The sequence below is a fragment of the Micrasema longulum genome, unplaced genomic scaffold (assembly GCF_059751315.1).
Source record: "Micrasema longulum isolate JH-2025_06_02 unplaced genomic scaffold, ASM5975131v1 h1tg002578l, whole genome shotgun sequence".
Taxonomy (NCBI): Eukaryota; Metazoa; Arthropoda; class Insecta; order Trichoptera; family Brachycentridae; genus Micrasema; species Micrasema longulum.
In genome coordinates this window covers 353,096-381,035 of record NW_028279716.1, presented here as the reverse complement: position 1 = coordinate 381,035, position 27,940 = coordinate 353,096, and the positions used below count along the sequence as shown (strand labels likewise).

General features: G+C 32.0%; 1 protein-coding gene across 2 annotated transcripts; it reads right to left on the bottom strand.

The window, feature by feature from the left end:
* Positions 1-147: 147 nt before the first annotated feature.
* On the bottom strand, positions 148-27,937 carry LOC148271941 (medium-chain acyl-CoA ligase ACSF2, mitochondrial-like). Of its 2 annotated transcripts, XM_088240737.1 has the most exons (12): positions 27,606-27,937; positions 25,321-25,498; positions 21,411-21,539; positions 19,849-20,069; positions 18,936-19,063; positions 18,255-18,361; positions 13,643-13,767; positions 11,785-11,974; positions 8,849-8,959; positions 8,331-8,473; positions 2,800-2,941; positions 148-563 (listed from the first exon to the last, which is right to left on the bottom strand). In XM_088240737.1, the coding sequence occupies exons 1-12, from the start codon at positions 27,692-27,694 to the stop codon at positions 336-338; spliced, it is 1,791 nt and encodes a 596-aa protein (XP_088096863.1). In that variant the 5' UTR covers positions 27,695-27,937; the 3' UTR covers positions 148-335. The 2 variants fall into 2 exon arrangements, with proteins under 2 accessions (XP_088096863.1, XP_088096864.1); XM_088240738.1 differs by lacking the exons at positions 18,255-18,361; positions 18,936-19,063; positions 19,849-20,069; positions 21,411-21,539 and having other exon boundaries at positions 27,606-27,830.
* Positions 27,938-27,940: the final 3 nt, after the last annotated feature.

The following is a 27,940-nucleotide window of genomic DNA, read 5'->3' as shown; positions in this document are numbered from 1 at the left end:
TATAGCAAGGATTCCGCAGTTTTAAATCTAATGTCCGTGTGGGAATTTTTTTATACAACAGATAAAAAAGTTATCAGTCACATAGGTGTTTCACCGGCAGTACATCACAAAATTTATATTAAACATATATGTTAAGAGCTATAGCTCTTAAAAGTACGCTATTCGGCATGCTATTTTACTTCATTTGATAATAATTGGACTGTGTACGTTAATAAATAAATTAATTAATGTAACATTTTATCTCATTTCATAAACTCGTGCACTTTATTTAGAAAATGGTAGGTTATTTATCAACTGTAATCAAAGCCCTTATTATGAAATAATACAGGAAGTAACTAAAGCTGTCCACTTTCCACCATTTTCTTCAACTTAAATTTTTGTACTTTTCCACTAGGCGTAAGAGGAAATTGACGGACTATCCTCAAATGGCGAGGGACTTTAAAATTAGCTATGGTGCCTTCACAGAACTTCTTCAATTTGCTGTAGTCAAAATCGGCGCCTTCTCTTAATCTAACGCTTGCACAAATTTCTTCTCCGAGCCGGTCATCTTTCACACCGAAAACCTATAACACAAAATATAAATACAACTTAATATATGTGTGAAAAAATTTCTCCGTAAAATTCATATTGGTTTTGTACATTTTTTTATTTTATTTTTGAAACCAACACAGTCATAGTAATAAACAATACATAAAGAATAACAACAAATAACAAGACCAATTGACCGTGGTTATGCAGAAAGTAGCCAGTCTACAATTTTGAAAAAATGAGATATTGGTGTAATCGGGTGCAGTAAGGACAATTATATGTTTTGTTAAAAATAACTAGACCGCTTTCATACAAAAAAAACTGTATTAATCACCATCTGAAAATAGTGTCGATCACAATAAAGGCATTTCTCAATTTGCAGAAAACACCCACATCACTAGAAAAATCGTATTTTTATTCAAAAATCATTAAAACTGGTCAAATACATAATTAGATTCTTGTTTGTAATACGAAAAAAAAACTTATGTATTCATTGTTTATCATTTGTTTAAGTCAAAACATTCCGACTGTTGTGTAGATTTAATAATTCACACATTTCACAAAAGTGCTATTATCTCAGTTACATTTTTATATGCTGTGCTGCTTTCTGTATAACTACGTTAAATTATGGGTTTCATTTAGAAACAAAAAATATAAAATAACAAAACGCACAGTTTGCTAGAGGTTAAAAGAAGTGGGATAGGAAAATAAGGAAGAAAGAGAAGAAGAAGAAATAGTAAGTAATTATAAAATAATGAAAAAATAAATAAAAACACCTATAAATGTACACATACAACATATATATAGATGTGTGTGTCACACATACATACATATATTTACACACATGAACATGCATATACATATACACCTACATACACACATGAACATATACGCATTCACTAATGCACATACATACGCGTACATATATATAATTAATAATAAAATAATGAAAACTAATAAGCAAAACGATAAAAAAATAGTAATTAAAAATTTTGCTTTTGTGACGTCTCTATCGCAATTTTGATATATTTTTTAAAACAGTATTTTTTTCGTTGAAAAGATCTATTGCGCTAATTTTTTTATCGTTTGACGAGCACACTCGATAAATGTATTCATTTTTACCCAGATTCGATTGTCTCTTCAAAGAGATGTTGAAAAAATATGATACTCAAAATATTCTTGATAAATTACCTGGTCCATGAAGAAGTATAGAAATTGAAAAAATAATATTTTCAGGCGTTGCCTAGTATGTAGGTGAAATAATTCAATTGGATGAATCTCACCAGCATAAATAAAGGTTTCAGCTCTTTAACTTCACAAACATCAACAGATAAAAGAATTGAAGGAATATAGATGTTCAAATATAGGCAGAATGGTGAATGTTACACAGTGTGTAAAGTGGCCACTTAAACCAGCCATTGACAGGTCTTAAGCCCTGTAGATGCCTAGACTTCTATATTACCTTCTCTTAAATGTTCTTCATCTCTGTTATAATATGTTAATTTAAGTTTTATAGTTTGGGAGATATGTCAACTTTTATACTTTATAGAGATTTTTCCGAAATTTGACCTCCAAGCCATTATAACCTTTTTTTCATTATTTTTTTATTATTTGTTGATATTCATAAACATTTGTAATTACAATACGTCGGAACTTCCCTCAAACTAGGGTTGAAAAATAAGATAAAAAGCTTTAAAAAAAAAGCTAGAGAACTAACTTACTAGCAAAATTAATTATTGAAACACCATGTTTTTTTTATTTTAGGTTGAATTTGATTGTAAGGTTTTTTTTAAAGTATTTTTTTTAAGCGTAATATCTTATTTTTTAACCCTAGTTTGAGGGAAGTTCCGATGCGTTTCAATCAGAAATTTTTATGACTACCAACAAAAAATAAAAAAAATACTAAAATAATAAAAAAAAACTTAAAGTTCTGAATGCTTGAAGGTCAAATTTTGGAATATTTCAATGAAGCATAAAAATTTACATATCTCACAAACTATAAAACTTTAGCTAGGGAAAGTAAGATCCAATAATTAGCAAATGACCTCCTCTATGTGCGAATTTGCTATGGTGGGTTCAGTTTCATTCACCTGTACATTAACACGTATTTTTTAATTTGGCTTATTCAATGGTGTATTGACAAATATATATTTTGTTTAAAACCGCTGAATTTTTATCAGTGTTATGTACAATTTGTTATCAATTTGATATACAATACTGTGGATTTCTTGAACACATATGTAGTAGGACTGACATTTTATTAATACTTACATGTGATTCAATAATATCTGGATGTGTATTGAGAAAGTCTTCTATTTCTTTGGGAAATATGTTTTCTCCCCCTCTGATAATGATGTCTTTCAAACGTCCTGATATTGACCCATATCCGTCATCATGTAATACAAATTGATCGCTGAAATACAATATAAATATTATCAACAACAACAACACACCATAACACCGTTTCCCCGTAAGGGTAGGAAGAGAGGATGGAACTCCACATCACTCTATCTTTGCATACATATCTCGCTTCCTCTACATTCATACATCTTCTCACGCCAATTATTCCGACTTCTGACATCTCCATCGTCAAGTATTTGTTGAATTTGGTCATGCCATGTCTTTCTCGGTCTTCTTCTATTTCTGCATCCATCAAAATTCGCATCGTTAATATTCTTAGCCGTTCTTTCGCTGTCTATTCGCTCTTCATGTCCAAGCCAGCGCAGAGCTCCTTTCCTGATTTTGTCGATAGTGCTTATCTCAGCCTTACATAATGTACGGATCTCAACATTTGTGCATCTTTCGTACATAGTTTTATCACACACTCGCCTGAGAGATTTCGACAGCATTTAACCTACTTTCATAATTATTTTTCCAAGTCCATACTTCGCTCCCATACCCGACCAGGACTCCATTGTGAACTGCTAATTTAGCCTCTTCTGACAAGCATTTATTTGCCAAAGTTGATTTAGGCGCACCATTCACTCTGTTCCTGGCAGTCATCTTCCTTTCAATATCTTTGTCAGTCATTTCTTCTCGAGTAAACATAATTTCCAGATACACAAATTCCTCTACCTGTTTCCGTATAACCCCATTCACAGTGATTTCACATTTAGTCATACTTTCATTTCTTTCAAAAACCATTACATTCGATTCATCGACGTTCATCTGCAAATTGCTTCCCTTGCATACATTGTAGACCTTTGTTTTCGGGAATTGCAGTTCTTCTTTGTTGATAGCAAGAAGCACGGCATTATCAGCATACGAAAGACAATTGACAGTTAAATCACCCATATTTGCTTCCATTCTTAAACCTTTCGGTTTTTCCATGCAGTTATCAATGTACACATTAAAAAGGAACAGCCATGGTGACATCACACATCCCTGTTTGATTCCTTTATGAATGTCAAACCACAATGTGTATGATCTATTTACCTTAACACATGCGGTGCTGTTTTTATAAAGAGAAGCAATAGCTCGCGTCAGATTCCCGCTCACCCCATACTCCGATAACACCTTCCATAATTTTTCTCTGTCAACTCTATCAAACGCTTTTTGCAGATCGACCAATGCGCAGAAAAGCTTTTGGTTTTTAGCGAGAAATTGTTCTGTCATGTTTCGTAAAGCAAATATTTGATCCATACATCCTGATTGACATAACATTTGATTGCGTGATCTGGGTGAAGTAATAGCTTCAACCAAATTACATCTAAAATGTTGTCAAGAAACGTGTGAGGACTATATCGATACGGAAATTTGAAAGGCTGAAAGGGACAAAGCGAAACTTTCTGTATCTGGAAGGGAGAATAATAAGGTTCTGATTTTGAAATGGAAGAGTGCTTTTGACTCGATTGCAACTTTTAGGTAAAAATTGTGTGGAAAGAAATCGAGTGAAGATAAGTCCGCCTTGTAGTGCAGTGATAAGCGCATTCGCCTACCATGTTTGAGATCTTAGACTCCATTTAAGGCAGTGAAATTATCGTGTTACGAACTCTACAAGTGCCAATGTATTTTTAAAAAATGTTTACAATTGGTTGCTCTACATTTACATCGTTAGGGACGAGGTTGTAAGTCTTTTTAAAGTTCGAGATTACCGAAAGTTGACTGATCTGCTTTCCTTCCATACTTTTATTTGGTTTTTGTATTTATATATCTCTTTATACTTTTATGTGTTTTCACTATGTATTTTTGTATTATTTAATTGAGTACTCACTGTTATTTGGCAAATTATTTATTACTCTCTTATCTTACTATAATATAGAATGAGTTCCTAGAAACCATATCTCAATAATTATCTAACATATTATACAACAGAAAATAATGACATTTGAGAAAAGGTATTATAGAAGTCTAGGCATCTACAGGGCTTATAACCTGTCATTGGCTAGTCAAGTGGCCATTTTACACGCTGTGTAACATTCACCATTCTGCCCATATTTAAACATCTATATTCCTTCAATTATTTTATCTGTTGATGTCAGTGAAGTTAAAGAGCTGAAACCTTTATTACATAAACCCTGTAGATGCCTAGACTTCTAAATTACCTTCTCTCAAATGTTCTTTATCTCTGTTGTAATATGTTAGATTTAACAGCTCCCCAGGGAGTTAAATCTAGTCATTGTCTACAAAAATTTGCACAAACTCAAAATATTCTCAATAATTATCATTTAAATTATGTTTATTTAAATTATGTTAGTAAACGAGTGTAATTTTGAATAAATTTTTAAAAAAATTTTTCGTACATTTTCAAGAATCTTTGACGTACAATTAATAAACATACAACAACAAGGATGAAGAACATTTTAGAGAAGGTAATATAGAAGTCTAGGCATCTACGGGGCTTATGACCTGTCATTGGCTAGTTTAAGTGGCCACATTACACACTGTGTAACATTCACCATTTTGCCATAGTCTTCACAGACCAGGTGGATTTTTGTTCTTGTTGTTCTTCATCTCTTTTGTAATATGTTAATACTAACAGTTCCTCATGGAGTCGATTCCAGTCCTTGCCTAGAAAGATTTGAACAGGCTCCAAATATTGTTGAAAAATCCACCAGATCCATGAAGAAGTATAGATATTGGAAACAAAAAAATTTTAGGCGTTGCCTAGTATGTACGTGTAATAATTTAATAAGATGAATATCACCCGCATCAATAAAGGTTTCGACTCTCGACCTTCACAAACATCAACAGATGAAAGAATTGAAGGAAAATAAATATTCAAACATTGGCAGAATAGTGAATGTTACACAATGCGTAAAGTGGCCTCTTAAGCCTAGACTTCTATATTACCTTCTCTATTCGTAAGTATTCTTTTTCTCTGTTGTAATATGTTAATACTAACAACTCCCAGAAAGTTGGATCCTGTCCTTGTCTACAAATATTTGGACAGACTCAAAATATTGTTGTACAATTTAATGGTCTAATTTTCGCCGCGCGCAAGAAAACATTTTTTGTATCCAATTTCCCTTTGCGCTTACATTCCTCATTACTATTATTTTTGCATACAATATTTCATTTACCTAAAAAGACAATGTTAGTCAATTTCATTTTCTGTCTTGCATGCGATATTTATTAGTAAGAAATTTATTTTACGTTATTCGTTAGATGTATATTGTGATGTAAGTTACTGTGTTTGTAAGTAAAAATCTCAGATTCGGTATACTACTTTATTGAAGGAATGATTGTTATGCTAGGTGTTGGATCTGGGAAAGACTCGTGGAATGAGCTTGCAAGGATATATTTTAAAATGTTTTTTTTTTTTGCACCACAACAGGCCAAGAGCACACATAATACAGCACATATTTTATTTTGTTTGTTCTCACTGGGGATCGATATATACCTTCCATGCGTGAGTCAGGCTTCTTGACCACTTCACCACGACGGCCGTCGAAATGTCGATACTGTAGTTGTTGCCAATCAACATACGTCCAGGGTTGATGGACGCTATAATGCGATCCGTAAGGCCAAGAAAGAGTGCGAACGACACACGGCGTAATAACCCAGAAAAACTTATTGTGTGCGGGAAAATATTTTTTAGGTTTTAAGGAAGATATTTAACCCTATGAGAAATTGGATACAATAAATGTGAAAATTTGAAGATCGAATTGTAAGGCAAAGTTTCCTGAAAATGTACGAAAAAACACGTATTCCAAAAAACGAACTATATTGAACGACGTCACTGGTCAGGACTGATCGAGTAAGTGGAAGATAACCTCTGACGTCACGCGCGGAGCAATTTCAGAAATACGAAACTTAAAATAATCGTAGCGCTGATAATACCATATATAAAATTTAAAAAAAAATGGTTTAGTTAAATTGTCAATTACGAATATTTTTTTTTTGAAAAACCACTGAACTCGTTTCGTACAAATGCAAATAAAATATTTTTTAAAAATATCGTAATATTGTTTTTGCATTTCTCGTTTATTTTGGAAGGTGCACTGTGGTGACAGGTACACCTACAATGTACGTGGATCTAGTGAATTACCAAAGAAAAAATGGAGGACAACTCGGTAACCTGGGTGGGCCAATACAGGGTGCTGAGACGGCCATCACTGGATATTGCACGACCAAACCCAACAAATACTTGACGATGGACATGTTAAAAGTCGGAATAATCGGCGCGCGTTCATGAGAAGATGTATGAATGTAGAGGAAGCGAGATATGTATGCAAAGATAGAGTGTTGTGGCTTTCTATCCTCTCTGCCTACCCTTACGGGGAAACGGCGTGATGGTTTGTTTGTTTGTTAAAAGCGAGGTTATTTCCAATACGAGAACGGCTTCAGAGTGAAATATTACAGTACAGCAGAGGCGGTTCCTTAGTATGTGCATAAGTGCAGTTCACTGCGAAGTAAAAATATGTGGAAATAAATTAGTAATTTTATTGATAGTAAAAATATTTTATAGGTACAAAGAAACAGGGATTCGTTGCAATATTATACTCGTAAACATCATAACATTCAATACTAGCGCCAAAAGATCTAGCGAAATCGACTCAAGCGGACGATTTTCTTATCTTGTCGACGCATGCGCAATCGTCCCTGTGCATGTTCTGTTTTGCACAATTTTTTACCCTGAATTTGTATGAAATATGTGATTTCTCCTAAGATTGTCATTTGAGCGAGATAAACAACGCTTTATAACGGCGAATCGTGCGTTAGAGGGAGATGATAATATACATACTCCGGGCATTGCCAATGCATGCGCAGATTTGAAGTTTGTTTGCAATGTCACTTTGGACATGCGTAATGACATGATATTAGTACGAATTAAGTTGATTTAGTATCCTATAACGTGCGTATAATGTTAGGCGAATTTAGCGTTCCTGGTTCCGGTGCGCGGGCTGTCATCTGTCATACTATTGCCCGTTTATCACGTCAGACCTGTCATATTGTTATAATATTATTGAACTTAATATATAAGTTGACAAAATGTAAAGAAATGCACTGCCCATGTTTTCGGTCAGGAGCCGCCAGTGCAGTACAGTACCACCTTTAATACAAATATTTCACACCAAGAATCGTATTTAGGACCTTAAGCATGGTAGGTGTATAGGCCAACCACCACATTACTAAGCGGGCTTATCTCCTCTTGATTTCCATTTTCAAGAATTTTACCTTAGAGCCAAAATACTTGTTTAGGGTTGTTTTATTTAACACACAGAACTGTTTTCGACATCCGCTTGAGTACGGAAAAAAGTTTTGATCTTAGTTAACAAAAAAATATAAAACCTATGCAACGAATTTTGTCATAAAAGACTATTACTATTGATTTGTTAAAATAGTAAAAAAGGACATACCCAGTTCTCATCCATTTGTCGTGAGTTATCACATCAGCTGTTTTCTGAGGATCTGCAAAATATCCCTGCATATTGGCATAGCCCCGAATACACAACTCTCCCGGGACTCCCATTGCAACAACATTACCTTCTTCGTCTACTATCTAAAAGATAAAAATAATTCCGAACCTCAAAATCCATAAAAGCATAAGCAAAAAAAAAAAAAAAAATTTTAAATTTATAATATGGAATTTCCGGGAAAACGGTGCATTGCATGACCATGCCCCTTTTCGGGTAAATTTTGAACTTTGTTTGTGGCCGTTTAAATTTACATAGAACTTTGTCACGAATCTTGACGTCACAATTATAAAGGTCAAACATGTCGGGTTTTTGTAGGGACGTATTTTTATTATGTATGAAAAAAAAATTCCACAGGATCCATATTGATTTGGAAAATAAAATTCATTTTTATAAATCCATTTTATATATTTTTTCGGTACTAGTAGTATGTGATATTTCCCTATAAAAAGGATACTTACTTTGGCTTCTGTATGCCCAAACAGTTTTCCAACAGTATCAGTTGCCGTATGGATATCATCTCCTGGACTTGAGGAGAATATTACACACGCCTCTGTCATTCCGTAAACTGACTGAAAAATAGTAAAAACGCAAGATTACAATAATGAACCTCAATTATTCATTGGCTCAACTTCTAGGTTTATCGGTTATCGTTTTTGATCAGAAATTATCCTTTATTAGACGCATAAATAATATAACTAGTAAATCTCTAAAAAGGTTAGGCTTCGTGTTACGTGTGACTAACGAATTAAAAAACATAGGCACTTTGAAGTTGATGTATACTTCATTAGTGAGAAGCCAGTTAGAGTATAACTCTACAATATGGACTCCTTACTACAACTGTCATCAAAGTTCTCTTGAAAGGGTCCAAAAAAATTGTCACGGTATATAAATTTTAAACTTAGAATCAGTCATGAATTTTAAAAACATTAAATTTGTGAAAACCTAACGATAGAAGAAGAATTATAGACCTTTTAAATTTATTAAAAATTGTAAATTCAATATGGGATTGCCCTGAACTATTACCTCTCATCAACTTCAGGGTGCCTGGAAGAATGACTAGACAGGTGCCACCGTTTTGTAGCAACAATTCACGGACAGTGTATGCTTGTTATAGACTTCATGAACTCGGCAATAGTTATTCCCACGTATCTGATATATTTAGTGTAGGGTATTGTTCCCATAGAACAAACCTTTTGAACTTTTTCAAAGATGATGAATGGTAATTATATTTATTTATTCATGCATTTCATAATATATACAGTTTTTTGTTCACTTTGCCCAGCTGTATGAAACAGTAATTATGGTTTTCTTGTTGTATTACTGTATAATATTTTATTATTTAAACGTTCAACTGAATATGCTGTATAAACTTTAGGTTATTTTTTTATGGATAAATCGTGTATAATTTTTAGGTTATTTTTTTTTTTATAATTCTTGCGTAAATTTTTTCGGGAAATTTATGTTTAAAAAAATATATATATAACGCCAAATATGTTAGTATTATAAATGTTTGTAAGAGGCAGATTTTCCTTTTATGTTAATAAAATAAAATAATAATAATAATTACTTTAGCTACATTAAAATAAGATTCTAGTCAAGATGTATAAAGAGTCAAGTCGCTGGAATGGCAACTAAAAAAACTGTCATCAGCATTCGGCTATTGAGCTGATCGAGTTTAGAGTATCCATCTTTTTTTCATCAAATAAAGATAATTTTAATTTATACATTTGAAGTACTAACTTTGTGGTTATTCATTATAATAAAATAAATGTTACACAACATTATTTTTACCCACTTAAATCAAGGTATACTTAACTAATGAACCTTATCCTATTTTATTTTAATATACATCGAAACATGTGGAGTTAATAAGTATTTTTGTCATGTTGCTCTTGTAAAGATGGGAATTGTAAAATGAGACGGATACGACCTTTAAAACTGGACAAGAGTGGACTAAAGGAAAAATTGTTAATTTTGTTATTAATTCTTTTTTTTCTTATTATAAATCGCTTTTTTAATTTCTAAGATTTCCAAGTTCTCTAATTTGTATTAGTTAGGTATACCTTGAAACAAAATAAATTCATTAATTATGTATACCAAGAAGCTTGCGTAGTTTTGAAACTGGTCGATAAAAAAGAAGGAATGGTTTCCAAACAAAACAAACTTATATTATTGTGAAAAACAAATAATAACTTATCTTATTTTTTGTTTTGTTCGCCGTTTTGTGGAAAGGATCTAAATTATATTGTTATAGTATTTGTTACAATCAATTTAGTTTATAGTTTCCGCAAACCAAGTTTTGTAAAATTTTCATTCAAAATAGACGTAAAAATAACAATTTTCAATAAAAAATTATAAAAGCGCCATCTATGAGGAATTAGGTTCATATTTTCGTATAGAATCACCTTAGACAAACATTAATTCAGAGCTTACTTCTTCCATTTCTTGATTATGCAGATGTATGTTATCCAGATGCTAACTCTGAATTGCTTGATACTCGTAAGTTGGAACGATTGCAGAATATTTGTATACGTTATATCGTTAATATTCGCAAAATCGACTACATAACCGAATATCGCAACGCAACTACACTGGCTCAGTATCAGGCATAGAAAAAAACATTCACATTCTATCACTTCTTCACAATATTTTAAATAATCCCACTTCGCCTGTTTATCCAAGAGAGCTCTTCCAACCTCTATCACAACATGGACTTTTTGGATCTTTTTGTTCTAGTAACGAGAGAATGATTTTAATACCCTTTCACCGCTCTAATTTTCTTGCCTCCGCTTTTACATTTGTAGCTGCTTGATTGTAGAATAATTAACCCACTAATGCTAGAAACGCACATTTAAATCAAGATTGAAATGTCACTATCTAAATATTTAAAATTGATATTTTCTCCTTCTTCTTTCTTTCCCCTCTCTTCTCCTCTCTTTACAGTATGGTGTTAATGATTTTATTTTTTTACTTAATTTTTGTTTTTGATGGTGTATAAAATTTTAAGTTTCAGTTTAATTACTTAGAATATGTCCATGTACTTGTAATTTTCTCAAACTGAACGGTTTGGGTAGGTAGGAAGAAATTGTCTTAAGGCGATATGCCCGTCCTTATATGTATATATATATATATAATATGTATATTGTAAATATACATAAAGTGTTAAATAAATAATAAAAATATCTTCACGCAGGAAAAATGATCAAAATACGCTGCGATTGGTGTACCAATGCAGTGCCCTGTGCACTATTAGGCACGGAAAGGGATTGATGATGATGAAAAATGTAAATGCAACTGATCCGATTCCCTTAAATATGTCAGCTTGGAACATGCGAACTTATAGCATAATAAATGTTTTGAATTTATCTTTTATACTTTTGATCTTATGAGTTACCTTGAGAGACTTTACGCCCAAATAGTCTCTGATCTGTTCACCAAGTTGCCAGGAACATGGAGCTCCTCCAGTGATGGCCGTCTCAACACCCTGTATTGGCCCGCCCAGGTTACCGAGTTGTCCTCCATTTTTTCTTTGGTAATTCACTAGATCCACGTACATTGTAGGTGTACCTGTCACCACAGTGCACCTTCCAAAATAAACGCGAAATGCAAAAACAGTATTACGATACTTCTAAAAAATATTTTATTTTCATTTGTACGAAACGAGGAAGTTCAGTGATTTTTGAATAAAAAATATTCGTAATTGACTATTTAACTAAATCAATTTTTTTTTTCAAATTCATATATGGTATTATCAGCGCTACGATTTTTAAAAGTTTCGTATTTCTGAAATGGCTCTGCGCGTGACGTCAGAGGTTATCTTCCGCTTACTCGATCAGTCCTGACCATTGGCCCATTCAGGGAAAGCAAATCGGAAATCTTCCATAACTCTCTTATCACTGGTTGATTCATATGAACCAGTGACGTCGTTCAATATAGTCCGTTTTTTGGAATACGTTTTTTTTCGTTCATGCCATGCAAGACATAAAATTAAATTGACTAACGTTGTCTTTTTGGGTAAATGAGATATTGTATGCAAAAATAATAGTAATGAGGAACGTAAGCCCCACGAGAGATTGGATACAAAAAAGTTTTCTTGCGCGCGGTGAAAATTAGACCGTTAAATTGTACAACAATATTTTGAGCCTGTCCAAATATTTGTAGACAAGGACTGGATCCAACTTACTGGAGAGTTGTTAGTATTAACATATCACAACAGAGATAAAGAATACATTTGAGAAGGTAATATAGAAGTCTAGGCATTTACAAGGCTTAAGACTTGTCTTTGGCTGGTTTAAGTGGCCACTTTACGCATTGTGTAACATTCACTATTCTACCCATATTTGAATATTTATATTCCTTAAATTCTTTCATCTGTTGATGTTCTTGAAGTTCCAGAGCCGAAACCTTTATTTATGCGGGTGAGATTCATCTAATTAAATTATTACACGTACATACTAGGCAACGCCTGAATTATTTTTTTAATAATATCTATACTTCTTTATGGACCAGGTGTATTTTTCAACAATATTTTGAGCCTGTTCAAATCTTTCTAGGCAAGGACTGGATTCAACTCCCTGGGGAACTGTTAGTATTAACATATTACAACAGAGATGAAGAGCAAGAAGAACAAAAATCCACCTGATCTGTGAAGAAGAAATTGAAAAAAATAATTTTCAGGCGTTGCCTAGTACGTAGGTGAAATAATTTAATTAGATGAATCTCACCTGCATAAATAAACATTTCATCTGTTTAACTTCAAAAACATCAACAAATGAAGGGACATATATGTTAAAATATGGGCAAAATGGTGAATGTTACACAGTGTGTAATGTGGCCACTTAAACCAGCCAATGACAGATCATAAGCCCCATAGATGCCTAGATTTCTATATTACCTTCTCTAAAATGTTCTTCATCTTTGTTGTTACATGTTTATTAATTGTACGGCAAAGATTCTTGAAAATGTACGAAAAAATAAATAAAAACGAACTACTTTGAACGATGTCACTAGTTAATATTAATCAACCAGACGGTACGTCAATGGACCAATCGGCAGAACTGACCGAGAATGAGCGGAAGAGAACCTCTGACGTCACATGCGGAGTTATTTCAGAAATACAAAACTTTAAAAAAATCATAGCGCTGATAATACGATATATAAAAAGTAATTTAAAATATTTTGGCTTTGTTTAATATAGTCTATTTACAAAAAAATAAAAACCACTGAGCTTCCTCATTAGGCTTAATGCTTACTTCTTCTCGGTTATAGCTTCCACGGCTTTCAATGGGCTGTATGCTGGTCCAGGAATAACAATAGTTGTTCCATACTGCAGAGAAGATAATGCTGTGAGAAGACCAAATGCATGGAATAATGGAATCTAAAATTGAAAGTGAAATTAATTCATACAGAAAAATGAACACAAGTGAGACAAATGTCATATCTAACAAGTTTAATACAGCCTATAAAGATGGTCAGGATATTGGGGGAGTCGAATCATACATATATTTAGGCAGGGCCGTCTCACGGGCGGGGCGAGCGGGGCGGCCGCCCCGGGCGCCCTGCGGCAGAGGGGCGCCGCGGGCTCCCCTGGCCACACGGGCTGTTCTGCCGCCTAAGCTTTCTGTAAAATAAGCTGCTTCGTGTGCAGTCGATTTTGAACGACAATGTGATAGCCACTCCGATTGAGGTCCTTCGACGAATCAAGAATGCCGGCCAAGGAGACTTGTTCCTAAATCTTCGGGTCACACTCCGAATTCTACTTACCATTCCTGTCACCGTTGCCAGCGGTGAGCGCAGCTTCAGCCAACTGAAACTACTTAAGGCTGTTGTCTGGTAAAACGAACGCAAAATTAGGAAATCATACATTTTTTTTATTTTAAAGCGAATGTTTTTTTTAAATCACGCAAAAATAAAAAATAAATTAGATAAAAACAATATTTTTTAAGGTTATTTCTATGTTTTATGTAGCTAAAATATAATCACTTTTCGACCGGCAGATTACGCCATTTCAAATTTAGACTAAACTTATCTGGGATCTCAATAAAGACTAAGTATTGAAGCGAAATTTGTTGCAATAATTTGAAGATAATAAGTTGAACATGAAGCTGAATGGCTGAAGCCAAATTTAATTTTTTTGATTTTGAAAAGAAATACAAGCATTTCAAATCACATACATTTTGTGACATTTTTTTTTATTTCTACTTAAAATCATGCCTTCGGTAATTCTTTAAATAAAAAATTCAATAAAATACTTTAGTTAAAACTTTTTTTTAAAGAATTGTATTATCTTTTTTTGAAAAAAAAAAGATGATTCTGGTTGTAATATTCAATTTAAAACAGTATCTTATTGACTTTTCGGTGACCTTCAGACCTGCCCCAATCGCTTTCTTTTTGTTTTTATCTAATTTATGTTTTTTTATTTTTTTATTATTGCGCGATTGAAAAAAACATTTGTTTTAAAATGGCGAAATTGCATGATTTTTTAATTTTGCGTTCATTTTACCAGACTACAGCCTTAAAACGTATCTACGTTTAACAATCTCCGAAGAAAGACTCGTTGCATTTGCTTTACTTTCCATTGAGATGATGAGTGATGAAGCTCGTAAGTAAGATTTCAGAGATGTTATATCATCATTCACAAACATAAAAGCTCGTAAAATTCCCTCATATTTTTTTGTTATCCTGCCATGTCAGTCAGTAAATCAAAAATAAATATAAATCGTTCAACATATTTCTGTACTTTCTCTCTACTTTATATTCTTTCCTTTTTTTATTTATTGGGGATATCAACAGTAATACATGTAACAAAAATATAACAAATAAAATATACAGAGAATAAAACCAATGACAGATATCCACAGAAATACATTAAATACACGTACAATACATACTAGTGTGTTTGTGTGAGCGTAAGTGAGTGAGAGGGTGGGTGAGTGGGTGTTATATTGGAATGAGGGTGGACATGTGTGTAAATATTGCACAAGTGTCAAGTGTCGAAAATATAAATACAAACAAAATATTAAGAATTGGAGATAAAATTTAATAAAATAAAATAAAATAAGATAAAATAAGACTAAATTATTGACACTAAGTATAAGACAAAAAAGTATGTTTTGAGACGCGCATTTTAAATGTTATTTTTTTTAAATCAAAAGGATCGATAAAGGGAAAGTTCAAATTATATTCACTAGCAAAACGTATAAGTGGAGAGTTCTGGGCATAGTTCGTACAAACTGCTGGCACATGAAATAGAGAGCTCGACGTGTGAAGGGTGCGGTATCCGGGGACATTTATTGATAACTCCGACAAAAGAGCCGGACTATCAAGGCGTCCACTAAGTATGTCATGAAGCACCCCCATGTCCAACAGTAGACGGCGATCTTCTACAGTGAGCAAGTGGTGTTTTTTGCAGGAAGACATATAATTGAGATCGGTATACCTGCATCTCCAGTTCAGATGTCTAAGAAATGTCCATTGAATTTTCTCGAACTTTTCTTTATCTGTGACATATTGTGGAGACCAAACAAAAGAGGCATACTCGAGCAAACTGCGAACATGAGCAAAGTATACCATTTTAATACACGCGATATCTTCAAATACCTGACATGTACGATGTACAAAACCAAGGTTTCTATGTGCACGGGTCAGTATGTCATCGAAGTGATTCTCAAATGTAAGTTTGCTATCAAGAATAACACACAGATCGCGTACGGTATCAACTCTCTGAACAGGTTGGTTTTCTAATATATAATGATATAGGATGGGATATCGACCTCGCGAAAAAGGTCGACATCAATATGTTACAATATGTTTCCTGATGTGATGTTTTTTTGTTCATTTAACCTACACATAAAGTTCACCGACATAATATTAAGTTCGCCGGATAAAAAAATTCCGCTATGATGTTGGTGTGGGATGGTAATTTATTTATTTATTTATTTATTTATTTATTTATTTACGGACAAAGTCCATTATAAACATTACAATTAAAAGAAATTTTTACAAAGGAATAAAAAAATATAAGGAACAGAAATGAGGGAACGCTGAGTTTATGTTTGCCCCGGGCACCTATTACTCTGGAGACGGGCCTGTATTTAAATCACTCAATTAGACTAAGAATATGATTTGGAAGCTGAATTAGAAAGATGAAGAAGATTAGAATCTATCATCTGTAGGTTTGAAACATCAACCATTACCAAAAGAATTTCACTCAAGCATGAGGTGACGCAAAGAGCGATGGAAAGAAGATTGTTGAACATCTCGTTTACGAATCTCAAGACAAATCAGTGGATCAGCGTAATAGATCAGCAAAAATACCAAAGTAATGAACCATGAGTAAATAAAACGGTGTGGGCTAATGAATGGTAATGTCGATTGGTAGATGGACTAAAAAAGTGATGGACTGGAGGCCGAGAGCGGAACGCAAAGAGAGACCCTTAACCAGATAATCCAACGACATCAGGAGGGTTGCAATTCCAAGGTGGCAAAGGATGGTGGCTGACTGGGAATTGTGAAGGTTCAAACGGAAGGCTGTTTTTCAACAAGAGAAAGCTGAGTGCGTAAATAAATAAATGTCTTTGTGAGATAGTATAATATAAAAAAATACGAGATCATCAAATTGGGGACATCTTATAACTTCCATGCTTTTGTCGATGTCCATAAACCTTGAGTATTGGATGCAAAACTTGAGATCAAGTTGTCTACTAAGGGCCGGTTGCATCAAAGTTGGTATAAATTTAGTTTAAAGTTAAATATTTAAACTTAGTTAAGGCTCAAAATCTAGTAACTGAAAAATTCCGTTGCATCAACATTATTTTAGTTAAGTTAAAGTTAAGAATGTTGCCACTGTAAAGTTTCAAGTTTCACCCTAAAAATTGTTGGGATTTTTGCGCAAGCACGTACTTGTTTATTTACATGTAGCAATACACATGTCTCGCGACGCGTCTTTGGGCACAAACTTTTAAATTTCGTTCCAATTTTCAGTGTGTGCGAAAGAGCGAAGCAACACTGCGCATTCGGAGAAGAAAAGAACAAAAGGGACATCGTCCTTTTTGAACGAGATAAAAAATTAAAAGAGCAAAAGCTAAAACAAAATGAAGAACTTTTTACTCTAGAAATAGAGCAAAAAAATGACATTTTCGGGCAATTATGGCAGCTTTAAATGCCCAAAAAGAGTTGGTTGAGCTCAATCTAGCTCTATTTAAAAATAAATAAACAGCATTTTAATACAGTGATGATTTAAATTTATTTTACACCACGCCGCTGATGATCAAATCCTGTGTTTTGAAAAATAATGAATAATTAAAAAATCAAATAATTATTAGTTCTTCACTTTTTTGACATTCGAAATCTTGCGATAAAGTCGGACTCTTCCCACAAAAAATGGTCCGTTCGTGGTTTGAACAGTTTTTTTTATCGGTTTAGAATATACTCGATGAAAATAAATTCGTCATCGGAAGACGAAAAATCAGATAAAATTGTCATTTTGTGCAACTTTTCGCAGATCGATCAATGGATTTCAACACTCACGACGCTTTTTTGACAGATGGCAGATCGCATTTAACTTTAAACTTAACTTTAAACGGCCCCCTAGCGGCCGGTTAAATAAAAGTAACTTTTTTGATAATATTTAGTTAACTTTTTTGATGCAACGCATTTTGACATAAAATTAACTTTTATTTGACTTTAGCCCTGACTTTAACTTAAGTTTTGTCGATGCAACCGGCCCTAAATGGTCCATTAAGCTAGCAATCCATTTTTGTCCTCGATTTATTTTTTTACGTGGGATATTGTTTCGGGTAGTTACATTTTTACATTTGTAGTTCAATGAACATGGGGTGCGTTGATTACAAAAAAAATACTAACCTGTAGGCACAATCTCTGTTCTTTTTCTTCAAACTCATTTCTATAACCAAATTCCCAGCTATTATTGACGTAAGTAAAGTGTGATAATAACGCTGCCTTTGGTTCACCTACAAACAAAATCAATATCGTTACCTTTGATTTTTTTTAAATGTTTGATGTATTATGTTCATTGTTACAATCTTCAGAGCAGTGGGAATATTATATAAATAAATTAAACTAAACTAAACTTATCGTTATAAGTTTACTCAGTGAATAATACATCGTTAACTTAACCACATAAAGAATAATAATAATCATGGTTTATTAACAAATATAACAATTTCTTCGTCTACTACTGTTTTTGGTCATAGATTTCTTTGAATTATGTGTGATTACTTGCTAGTTAATTTATAAATGAATATAACGTAGAATATTAATTTTAAAACGCATAACGTATAATGCAAAATAGTGGGACTGGTGAGGCAAATTATCTTTAATGTTTTAAACCACTGTAATACCGAAAAGTAATTTAATGACAATAAGCATGCTTCTTAATTATTTTTTTTTGCCAAGTCGATGCGAAGACAATTTTGTTTGTTGAGATAGCCCAGCAACTATAATAAAACCTTTCAGCCTTAGTTTCAGCCTACAGCCACGTGTGTTTTCTATCCGAAAGTGTAAATTTGAAGAAAAAAACCATACCTGTAGTACCGGAAGTAAATAATATAGCGAAACCAGAATCAGATGAAATGACGTTTTGCCTACTAGACATTGATTGAGTAAGTGTTGAAGTGCATTGTGAAATAAGCTCTTTATATGTCAACACTCCGCTGAAAAGCAATATATACATTAAAGGTACAATTTATTTGATATATTTTTAATAAATTAAACAGAACTTAATTCTTTTACACATAAAGAAAAATATAAATACATACAATTAAAAAGTGTTTGGTTGTTTAGTAAAATATAACATTCAAAAATATATTTTACTAACAGTAAAACTAAAAATTATTTACAAATATTTCAAAAGAGTGGAAAGGTAAATAGTATCGACAAAATAAAAATAATAATTAGCACGAGACAGTTTGTATTATGCCTAGGGCTTTCCAATATACATTGCAACAATACCAACAAATTAATAGATAACGATTTTTGCCATTCCAATTTACTGCGTTGTTATATATACCGTGTTAACTATTAAAATTAAGTAAATAAAAATAATCTTATGATGAACTTTAAGGTAAAAAATTAAATAAAAAGTTTTGAAATACTCAAAAAGTGTAACATGTTTTAAAATTAAAAAAGATAAAGAAAAATATTGTCCGACTACATATGTGATAGGTAAAATAAGTGTAAAATGCCCATTAATATTTATTTAAAGCATTAAAATTGCTAAACACATATAGACTAAATAATGTCTGCAAAAGATTACATATTATTTTTACATGAACACATTTTCAAAATGTATAAAATAAATATATATTCAAGGACACATCTCGCAAAATAAACTATGTAAGAGAAATAATATTTAGCATAAATACTAAAATCTCTTAATTTGCGTAATTTTCAAATGAGCATTTTTGGGTACTGTTAGATCTATCTGAATAGTAGTTACCGAAGTTTCTCATCGTCCAGAGTAATAATTGACTTTAAGCTGGGAACACTGGAACTGTTCAGCTGTTCAGGATTGCAAGTGGCAATCTCAGGGGCTATAGTCCGAATAATCTCATAGTAGTATTGGTTCTTGAAGGAGGATGGTATAGCCAATGCCTTGATACCAACCTTGTTCAAGCAAAATTTTAATTCTCTTTCTTGATATGCCGGGTTGATGGGAACCTGGAATGCGAAAGTTAATTGAACGTAGTGAGGTATCAGCCGAAAAATGTCGTGGTTGAGGAACATGTGCCTGTGAATAGAACGCGTATTGCCCAACTGTATACTGGTGGTTTAACTTCAGCTGGCGCGTTCAGAAAACTCATACTAACGCATCTGAAATCGACAGGATGTTAAAATAAATTTTAACCAAATGTGCTACCTTTTTTTATAATTCGGTGCTGGATTAGGGGGTTGTGTAAATAAGAAAATACAATGGGTTAAGAAAATGTAATATTAATTTACTAAAATACTTTGTTACATTATTTTTAATTTTTCAAATCTATCTCGCATTTTACTAATTATAGTCCTTCCAAGAACAAGGGGCATTTTAAATTTAAAAAAAAAATTTTTTAGTCAATTACTCTAGAACTCGAATGCGAAATTGTGAAGATTGTTTTCAGTAAATAAATAACAAGATTTATTGTTTATCAATAACTGTTTATACATATTTTTTCCGATTCAATTTGTAGTGTGCATTTTAAATAATCTATATTAATTATTATTATTATGAAAACAAAATATTAAATAAAAAACATGCTTGATTAAAAATACATAGTCGTTAATATATGACATTTTCTTAAGCAATCGTTTTTTTTCCTCTCTAACCCAAAAGATATTTTTTAAAACATTTAATATAACATCAAGATTTTTAAAATCAGTATTTTGTACCTTAAAAATATTTTTTTGTAAGTTTTGTGAAAGCTTCATCATTACATAATCGACCTAATAATGATTCGATCAAATCAAAATACCTACATTTTTATAAACCAGTGTTTAATTCATAACTTAATAAGGAATCGTAGCAAAATTCAGTCGAACGCAGAAGCATCCTGTGCATATTGTATTACCATATCATTAGCAACTAATAAAGCAATAGTTGTATATGTAACGCTCATAACGCGTTATGTGAGCGCGAGAGAGACAGAGATTATTTTCATAATGCGTATGCCGTGCGATGTCATACCGTGGGCTTATTCACGGATACTACGCAATGCGTATGTGTAAGTAAAGCGCACGCGCCAGCTTATAAAAATAGAAGGGAGACGATGATGAGTATGAATAGTTATAAAATATTTGTAAATAACCACTTACCGACTTCTTTGTCCACCGGTTTCGAGACGTACTCGTCTCTTCGTCAGGACACCAATTAAATAAACATGCAAAACGCACTATACACCTTGTTGCAAAAAAATATGAAACCAACATCCCGATTTGAAACCACATGCTTTTAATAGGCAGCCCACCCTCACATGCATCTTATTTGCTTGTATGCTCGTCTATAAAAGTAATTAATTTAATTACCGCAATAAGTCCTGCTCTTGAAGATGCAAAGAGAGTGGTTAGCCAACGAAGAGAATTGGGAGAACAGATTCCCACTTTGTCTCCATTCTGTAGGCCACTCTCAATCAACCCAGCCGCTAATCTGTCAGACTAAAAATATAACATTTTTATTTTGTACCATCGATTGTCATTCAGAATCAAACCTTAAAAAATAATATTAAAAAACTGTCTAGAAAATAAAAAAAATACAAAGGAAGAAAAGATGTAAAAGGAGCAGTGGCCTTATTCGATAACTAATTCGTTTCGTAAATTCATACGAATCGTATTACAAGAGCGAAATAAATTTTGATTACGTTCGAGTGAGATGTATATATGACGAACGAGTGAACTTATAAAACAAAATTGTGACAGAATAAGCCTGAAGGATTGCTGAGTTCTTGCTGATGATTCTTAGGCAACTGACGATCAAGAGGACACAATAATCTCCTTAGAACTCCTTGAAATGACAGATTTTTTATGCCATGATTCAAGAAAAATAATACTGAACGGTATTATATATAAAATAAATAAAACAACTTTGTTTTTAACCACTAATTTTTTATTATATTTTTTTTCTCCACCGACACTCCACAGTAAATAAAGCAAACCCACCTAAACAATGGAGGCGAATTCTTATTATAAATGTCATTTTTTCAAAACAATTATCTAATTGCCTACCATCAAACATTAAACCGCCTTTCTACACAACTAATAATATGGAAACATTGTTAAAAAATCACAATAACAAAGTCCATAAATATAATAAATCTGGGATATACCAATTAAATTATAATGATTGCGATTCTACATTGGAAAAACTAAAAGAAACTTCAATATTAGAGTAAAAGAACACTTAAGATGCTTAAATAATAATATTTTTTCTGAATTCGCAAATCATCTGATAGAAAATAATTATAACTTCAATAAAAACACTGGATTAAAAGTACTTCATGTTGAAAATAAAATATTAAAATTAGACAACTTAGAAATCTTAGAAATTAAAAAAGCGATTCATAATAAGAAAACAATAATGAATAACCAAATAAACAATATTTCTTTTAGTCCTCTCCTGTCTTACTTCGAAAATAGTGATATCAAATTACCACCCGTGTAAGAAAAAAACGACTTGATTTATTGGGCCAACGTGTAGTATTTAGTGAACATGATAAAAATAAAAAAGGAATCAATTCATTAGTTACGTAAACCTTGACGAAGAAGATTGTTTGCTTTGAAACCGGTCGGTGGAGAAAAAATAATAATAAAAATTAGTGTTTAAAAACAAAGTTCTTTTATTTATTTTATTATAATGAATAACCACAAAGTTAGTGCTTCAAATATAAACTTGGTATTATATATATCTAGAATAATTATGTTTGTAAAATCAAATTATTCTACCAAATCCCAAAAGAAACACTCCCACACTACCAGAAGTCAAACTAAAGGATGGGTCATGGGGTCTACCACAAACTCTGAATTCGGGCAAAAAAAATTCAGGTTTCTGGGCCCCAAAAAATTCAATATGTTTCCCGAACATTACAAAACCATGACCCAAATTCAATTAAATACATTTGTTAAAAAATGATTACTGAATCTAGGTAGAGAAAATTTAAAAAAAAAATTAACATAATAAATGGTATATTTAAATATTGTATAACTCCATAATAAGTTGAGTAGTAGGTAGTCATGTTATTGTTTATTTTTGCATAAAAATGTCTGCTTTAGAACAGGTTGTACCTGGTTAGGTAGACTAGACATAATCAAGAGAAATCTATTACCAACGTATGTATGTAGTAGATAAAGAAATTGTATTTTTTTGTTAATAAATCATGATAATTATTATTATTGTTATTGTATTTTTTTTATCTATTCGTTTCTCCGTGCGAGTGAATCACAGTATTTTTCTTATAATTAGTGTAAAACATATTGTTGAGCTTTCTAGGAAATAGATGGCAACTGGTTTTACTAATTGAATTATTGATTCATTGAAATTTCCGGAATTACAAATATTGATCCCTTATTTTAAATCTACTTACATTAGGACGGTATTGTAAAAGAACGTACATTAAAAACCTTGAGTTCATTTTCTCGGAACAATTAAATAAAAAGTTACATATTCATTTTATTGTTCATTTTTAGTAATTCAATACATTACTACTAATTTTAATAAAACATTATTAAATGAAGTACATTAGGATATAGTTTTTTATTATTTATTTAATTAAATATATAAAATAACTAAGGAATATTTATTACAGTTCTAATACACATGGCACATGTCAAATTCTTTATTAATCTGTTTACTAAATTATTAAATGAAATATTGTACCGTATTAATTTGGTATTGAACTTATGATTCCATGATTTAGAAAGCTCCTATTTTGATGTGTTATATATTTATTTATTTATTTATAAGGGAAATCATACAGTCTTTATATAAAACAAGGTACAAAAGAACAATTAAAAAAAGTAAGACCAATTACAGTTTTTACACTAATTTATTATGAATGCAGGAGGAGAGGGTAAAATTAATTGAATTCTAAAAAAGTAAAAATAAAGATATTAAATAAAAAGTACATAAAAGGGAGAAGATTGTTTAGCTCAAATCTATCTAATTAGGTAAAAAGTTTTATTTTCATATTATGATTGACTAATTTGGTCGGCCTCGTGGTGTCATGGTCAGCCCGTTTGCCTACCATTCAAGAGGTCTCGGGTTCGATTCTCGACATGGTTGATATGAAATATTTATTTAAAAGAGTTTTTTTTACTATAGAATATTTCATAGTCCCTGGACTGGTACCTGAAGCGTAAGACTGATCATCTTACATCCGTGTAACCAAAATGATCAAGATACGTTGCGATTGGTGCACCAATTCAGTGCCCTATGCACCATTAGGTGCGGAAAAGGAATGATGATGATAGATGTAGTTTATTATAGTTTTCTGAAATTACTTTATTCTCATTTTTTTTAATGAAAATTAATAATCAAAATGGAATTATGCAATAATTAAAGAATTAAATTTCAAAATAAAGATATATTATCTTAGTGTTTCTATACAATGTATTTTATACTTATCTGTGTTATCTTTTTTTTAAATGTATTTTTTGTTTTTAATTATTTTTTTGAACGATGTCAGTTACATGTTAAAAATTATGAACAGTAAGGTTCCTTATGAATATTTTTTTATCTGTCTTCGTATTTTAGAGTATATTAAAGTCCCTACTTAAAATGATATTTTTCTAGCACGTGGAGACATGAAAATAAAAAATGGTGCAAAAAAAATTTTCTAAAGTGACACAATATAAAAATTTTTTTGGGAAAAAGGCGAAAAATAATTTGAGGGCTTGATAAAAAAATATTTAAAAAAGCAAAAAGAATTTCCGCAGGTAATTAGGGCTAAGAAATATTTATTGAATGTGTATTTTTAATATTATGATTTTTTAACCTTAGAAATCCCGTTTTAAATTTGAAAATATCTGAAGTGACATAACTCGAAATAATAACAAATGTTCTCGGCTAAACTGACGCAACTTGAAATAAAACTCCTTGTTTTTATAAACTCTATTCACGAAAATGTGTTTTTTTTTTTACATAAAAAAGTTAGATGTTTCATCTAGGTACATAATGACATAACTCAAAATAAAACAATTTTACTACCAACACACAGTTAATTGAAGTGAGTCAGTACATGGTACTAAGGTTTTAATGGTTCATACATGAATATTTCCTTATCTCTTATATAGTGATAAATCGAAAATAGCGATTTTTGAGATGTGTCACTTTAGAAATACATATGCGGTATAAAAGTATAATGTTGTGTTTTTCTATCTCCTGCTGGTAAGCCTCTTAAATAGAGACTTAAAGGTTTTACCCTTTAAACCAAAATTCACTTACCTCTTCAAGTATTTGACTAAAAGTCATGGAGACACCCTCACTGTGCGATATTACGAAGGGTCTGTGTGGCCATTTGTCAGCTGCCCTCTGAAGACATTGCCCTATATTCTGGTACTGCAGGGGCCGACGACCAACCGAGTGTAAGTAACTTGGATTCCACCCTCCGCCCCCGCTTGCCCTAAATCCAACAAATCAGTCAGACTTTCTACGAACAAACGAAAATGGCAAACCATAGTTTCTAGGTTTCTAAAATATCTTTTCTAAATTATTATTTCACAAGTGCGTCCACTGTATTTCTGAAATTCCTCCGCGTGCGACGTCTCAAGTTCTCATTAGCTTCTTCTCGGTCATTTCTGCCGGTTGGTCCATTGACGTTCCGTAAACTGGAAATCTTTCACAACTCTCTTATCATTGGTTGATTCATGTGAACTAGTGACGTCTTTCAAAGTAGTTAGGTTTTTTTTTAAACATTTTTTTTCATACATTTTCAAGAAATTTTTAAGTACAATTTTATGCTGAAAATATCCATTTTCCCGTAGGGCTCAACTTTCTCATTATAAAATCCGTTTAAGATCCGTCCAATGCTTACGATCTGGATATGTAAGCCCTTACCTTTAACATCTAAATTTGTTACAACAGAGAGTGAGAACAGATGACATGATTGAGGATGATAAAAAAATTTCACCTTTGCAATATATTACCAGAATGTACATATTCAATTATTTATTTACATTCATAAGGATATTGTACATTATTTGGGACAATAAGTCCCAACTCCATGGGACTAAAAGTTCTGTGTTGAGATGGGACGAGCAGTTATATGACACAGACACATGAGTATATCGCCACAAATATAGGATGAGAAACATGAAAAATAATTATAAAAAATATTTTTAAAAACATATATATGGCACATCAATATGGTAGACAGTAAACTCACTCATTTGGAAAATCCCTCTTACTAAGAAAAATCCAGTCGTTGACTCCTTTCATAAAAATATTTTTTGTCCTTGAGAGCTTTTTTTTTTTCAACATAGGAGTTGCTTTATTATTTACCTTGCTTATAATATACAAGGTTCATATTTCAAAAGTGGATTTTTCTGCAATTAAATTTCTTTAAATTTATCTAAACTGTTGGGATCAGGAGGGATATACTAATGTGTCCTTGTTTTGGGTATGACATAATTCATGCCCTGGGAAAACTTCGTACGGACATTCTGCTACGACCTCTCCTTATTGTTTGACCTGAAGTGTTTAAGTGCTTCTTTTAGGTACTGTTGTCTCATATCTATGTCTCATATTCTACACAGGTAATGATGCAAAGTACCTTCACTGAATTTACTACATTACACGGATATAGTATAATTAATTGCTAAAATAAGCATTATGTTGAGACAACGAGACTGCCAAAATCTCAACATCTACTGTTCGTAAAAAATAATCATTTTCAAACTCCAGAAAAAAGGTGGATAATGGAGATCGGCTAAACGCTACAAATTGAAAAATGGATTAAACTAAGTGTGAAAATGTTTTTTTAATCATTATCATTTCACAAATGTTTACGTATTGACAAATAAATTACTGTCGCAGGAGAGAAAATTAGCCGTTCAAAGTGGAGTCCTGGTGCCGAACCTTGGGAACTTAAATTCTTTACTCAACCGTATCTCTTCGGATATCGACATCTTTTGTATTACTGAAAGAAAATTCAGTGAGGACAGCTTCCTTTTACTCCAATTAATCTTTGTTCAAAACACATATTTTATTACTGGGAGGGAAATGTTCACTTTGTCGAAATGTTTATCGCACAAAGTAACCAAACATAGGCATGACGCGGACATAACAGTATATTTACTTATTTATACATCAACGGTTCTAAGAAACTTTTACGAAAAAATGTTTTACAGAAATAATTACATCATACATAACATAAAATATAATAGAATAATTAAAACAAAACCATTTAGTGAACATAAAATACAAAAAAACAAAAAAGTCAAAAAGAAACATAACATCTCTAAATAAAAGACAGCAAATAACATGAGGAAATATTATGTTCTAAATATAAAAATAACAAATAAAATTTTTGAATAATTTAAGGTAAGCATAAAGTAGTTAGTATTCAACTAGGTAATAATAAAAAAGAATAATAATATAACATTAGTACTAATCAAATAATGAGTTTTTTAGAGTAATAAGAAAAGTAAAATTATCTAAATCACATCTTTATTTTATCAGAAGTTATAAGTTGAAGTATTTAATAAATTATAGTAGCGAATGTGTCCTACCTTCTTAAAAATCTTATACATTGAGATGAAGAACACTTTCTTAATGTGAATATCTCGCTGTAGCGAAAAATTCTTTTGAATAATGTCATTTAGAATATAGCTACAAAATCCTCGCACAATTTCTCAAAAAATGCACAGCTTCACCACGTAAAGGTACACTAATTAAATTATTTTACTGTTTTTTTTTCACTCATCTCACAAATAAAACTAGCATCTAACTGAAGGAGCACAAATACTCAGATAATTCTGATAAGACAAAGCTATAGCAAACAGAAGAGATGTACCCTCAATTGTACGTTACATGTCGTGTGGACGAACAAAAAGATACACACAAT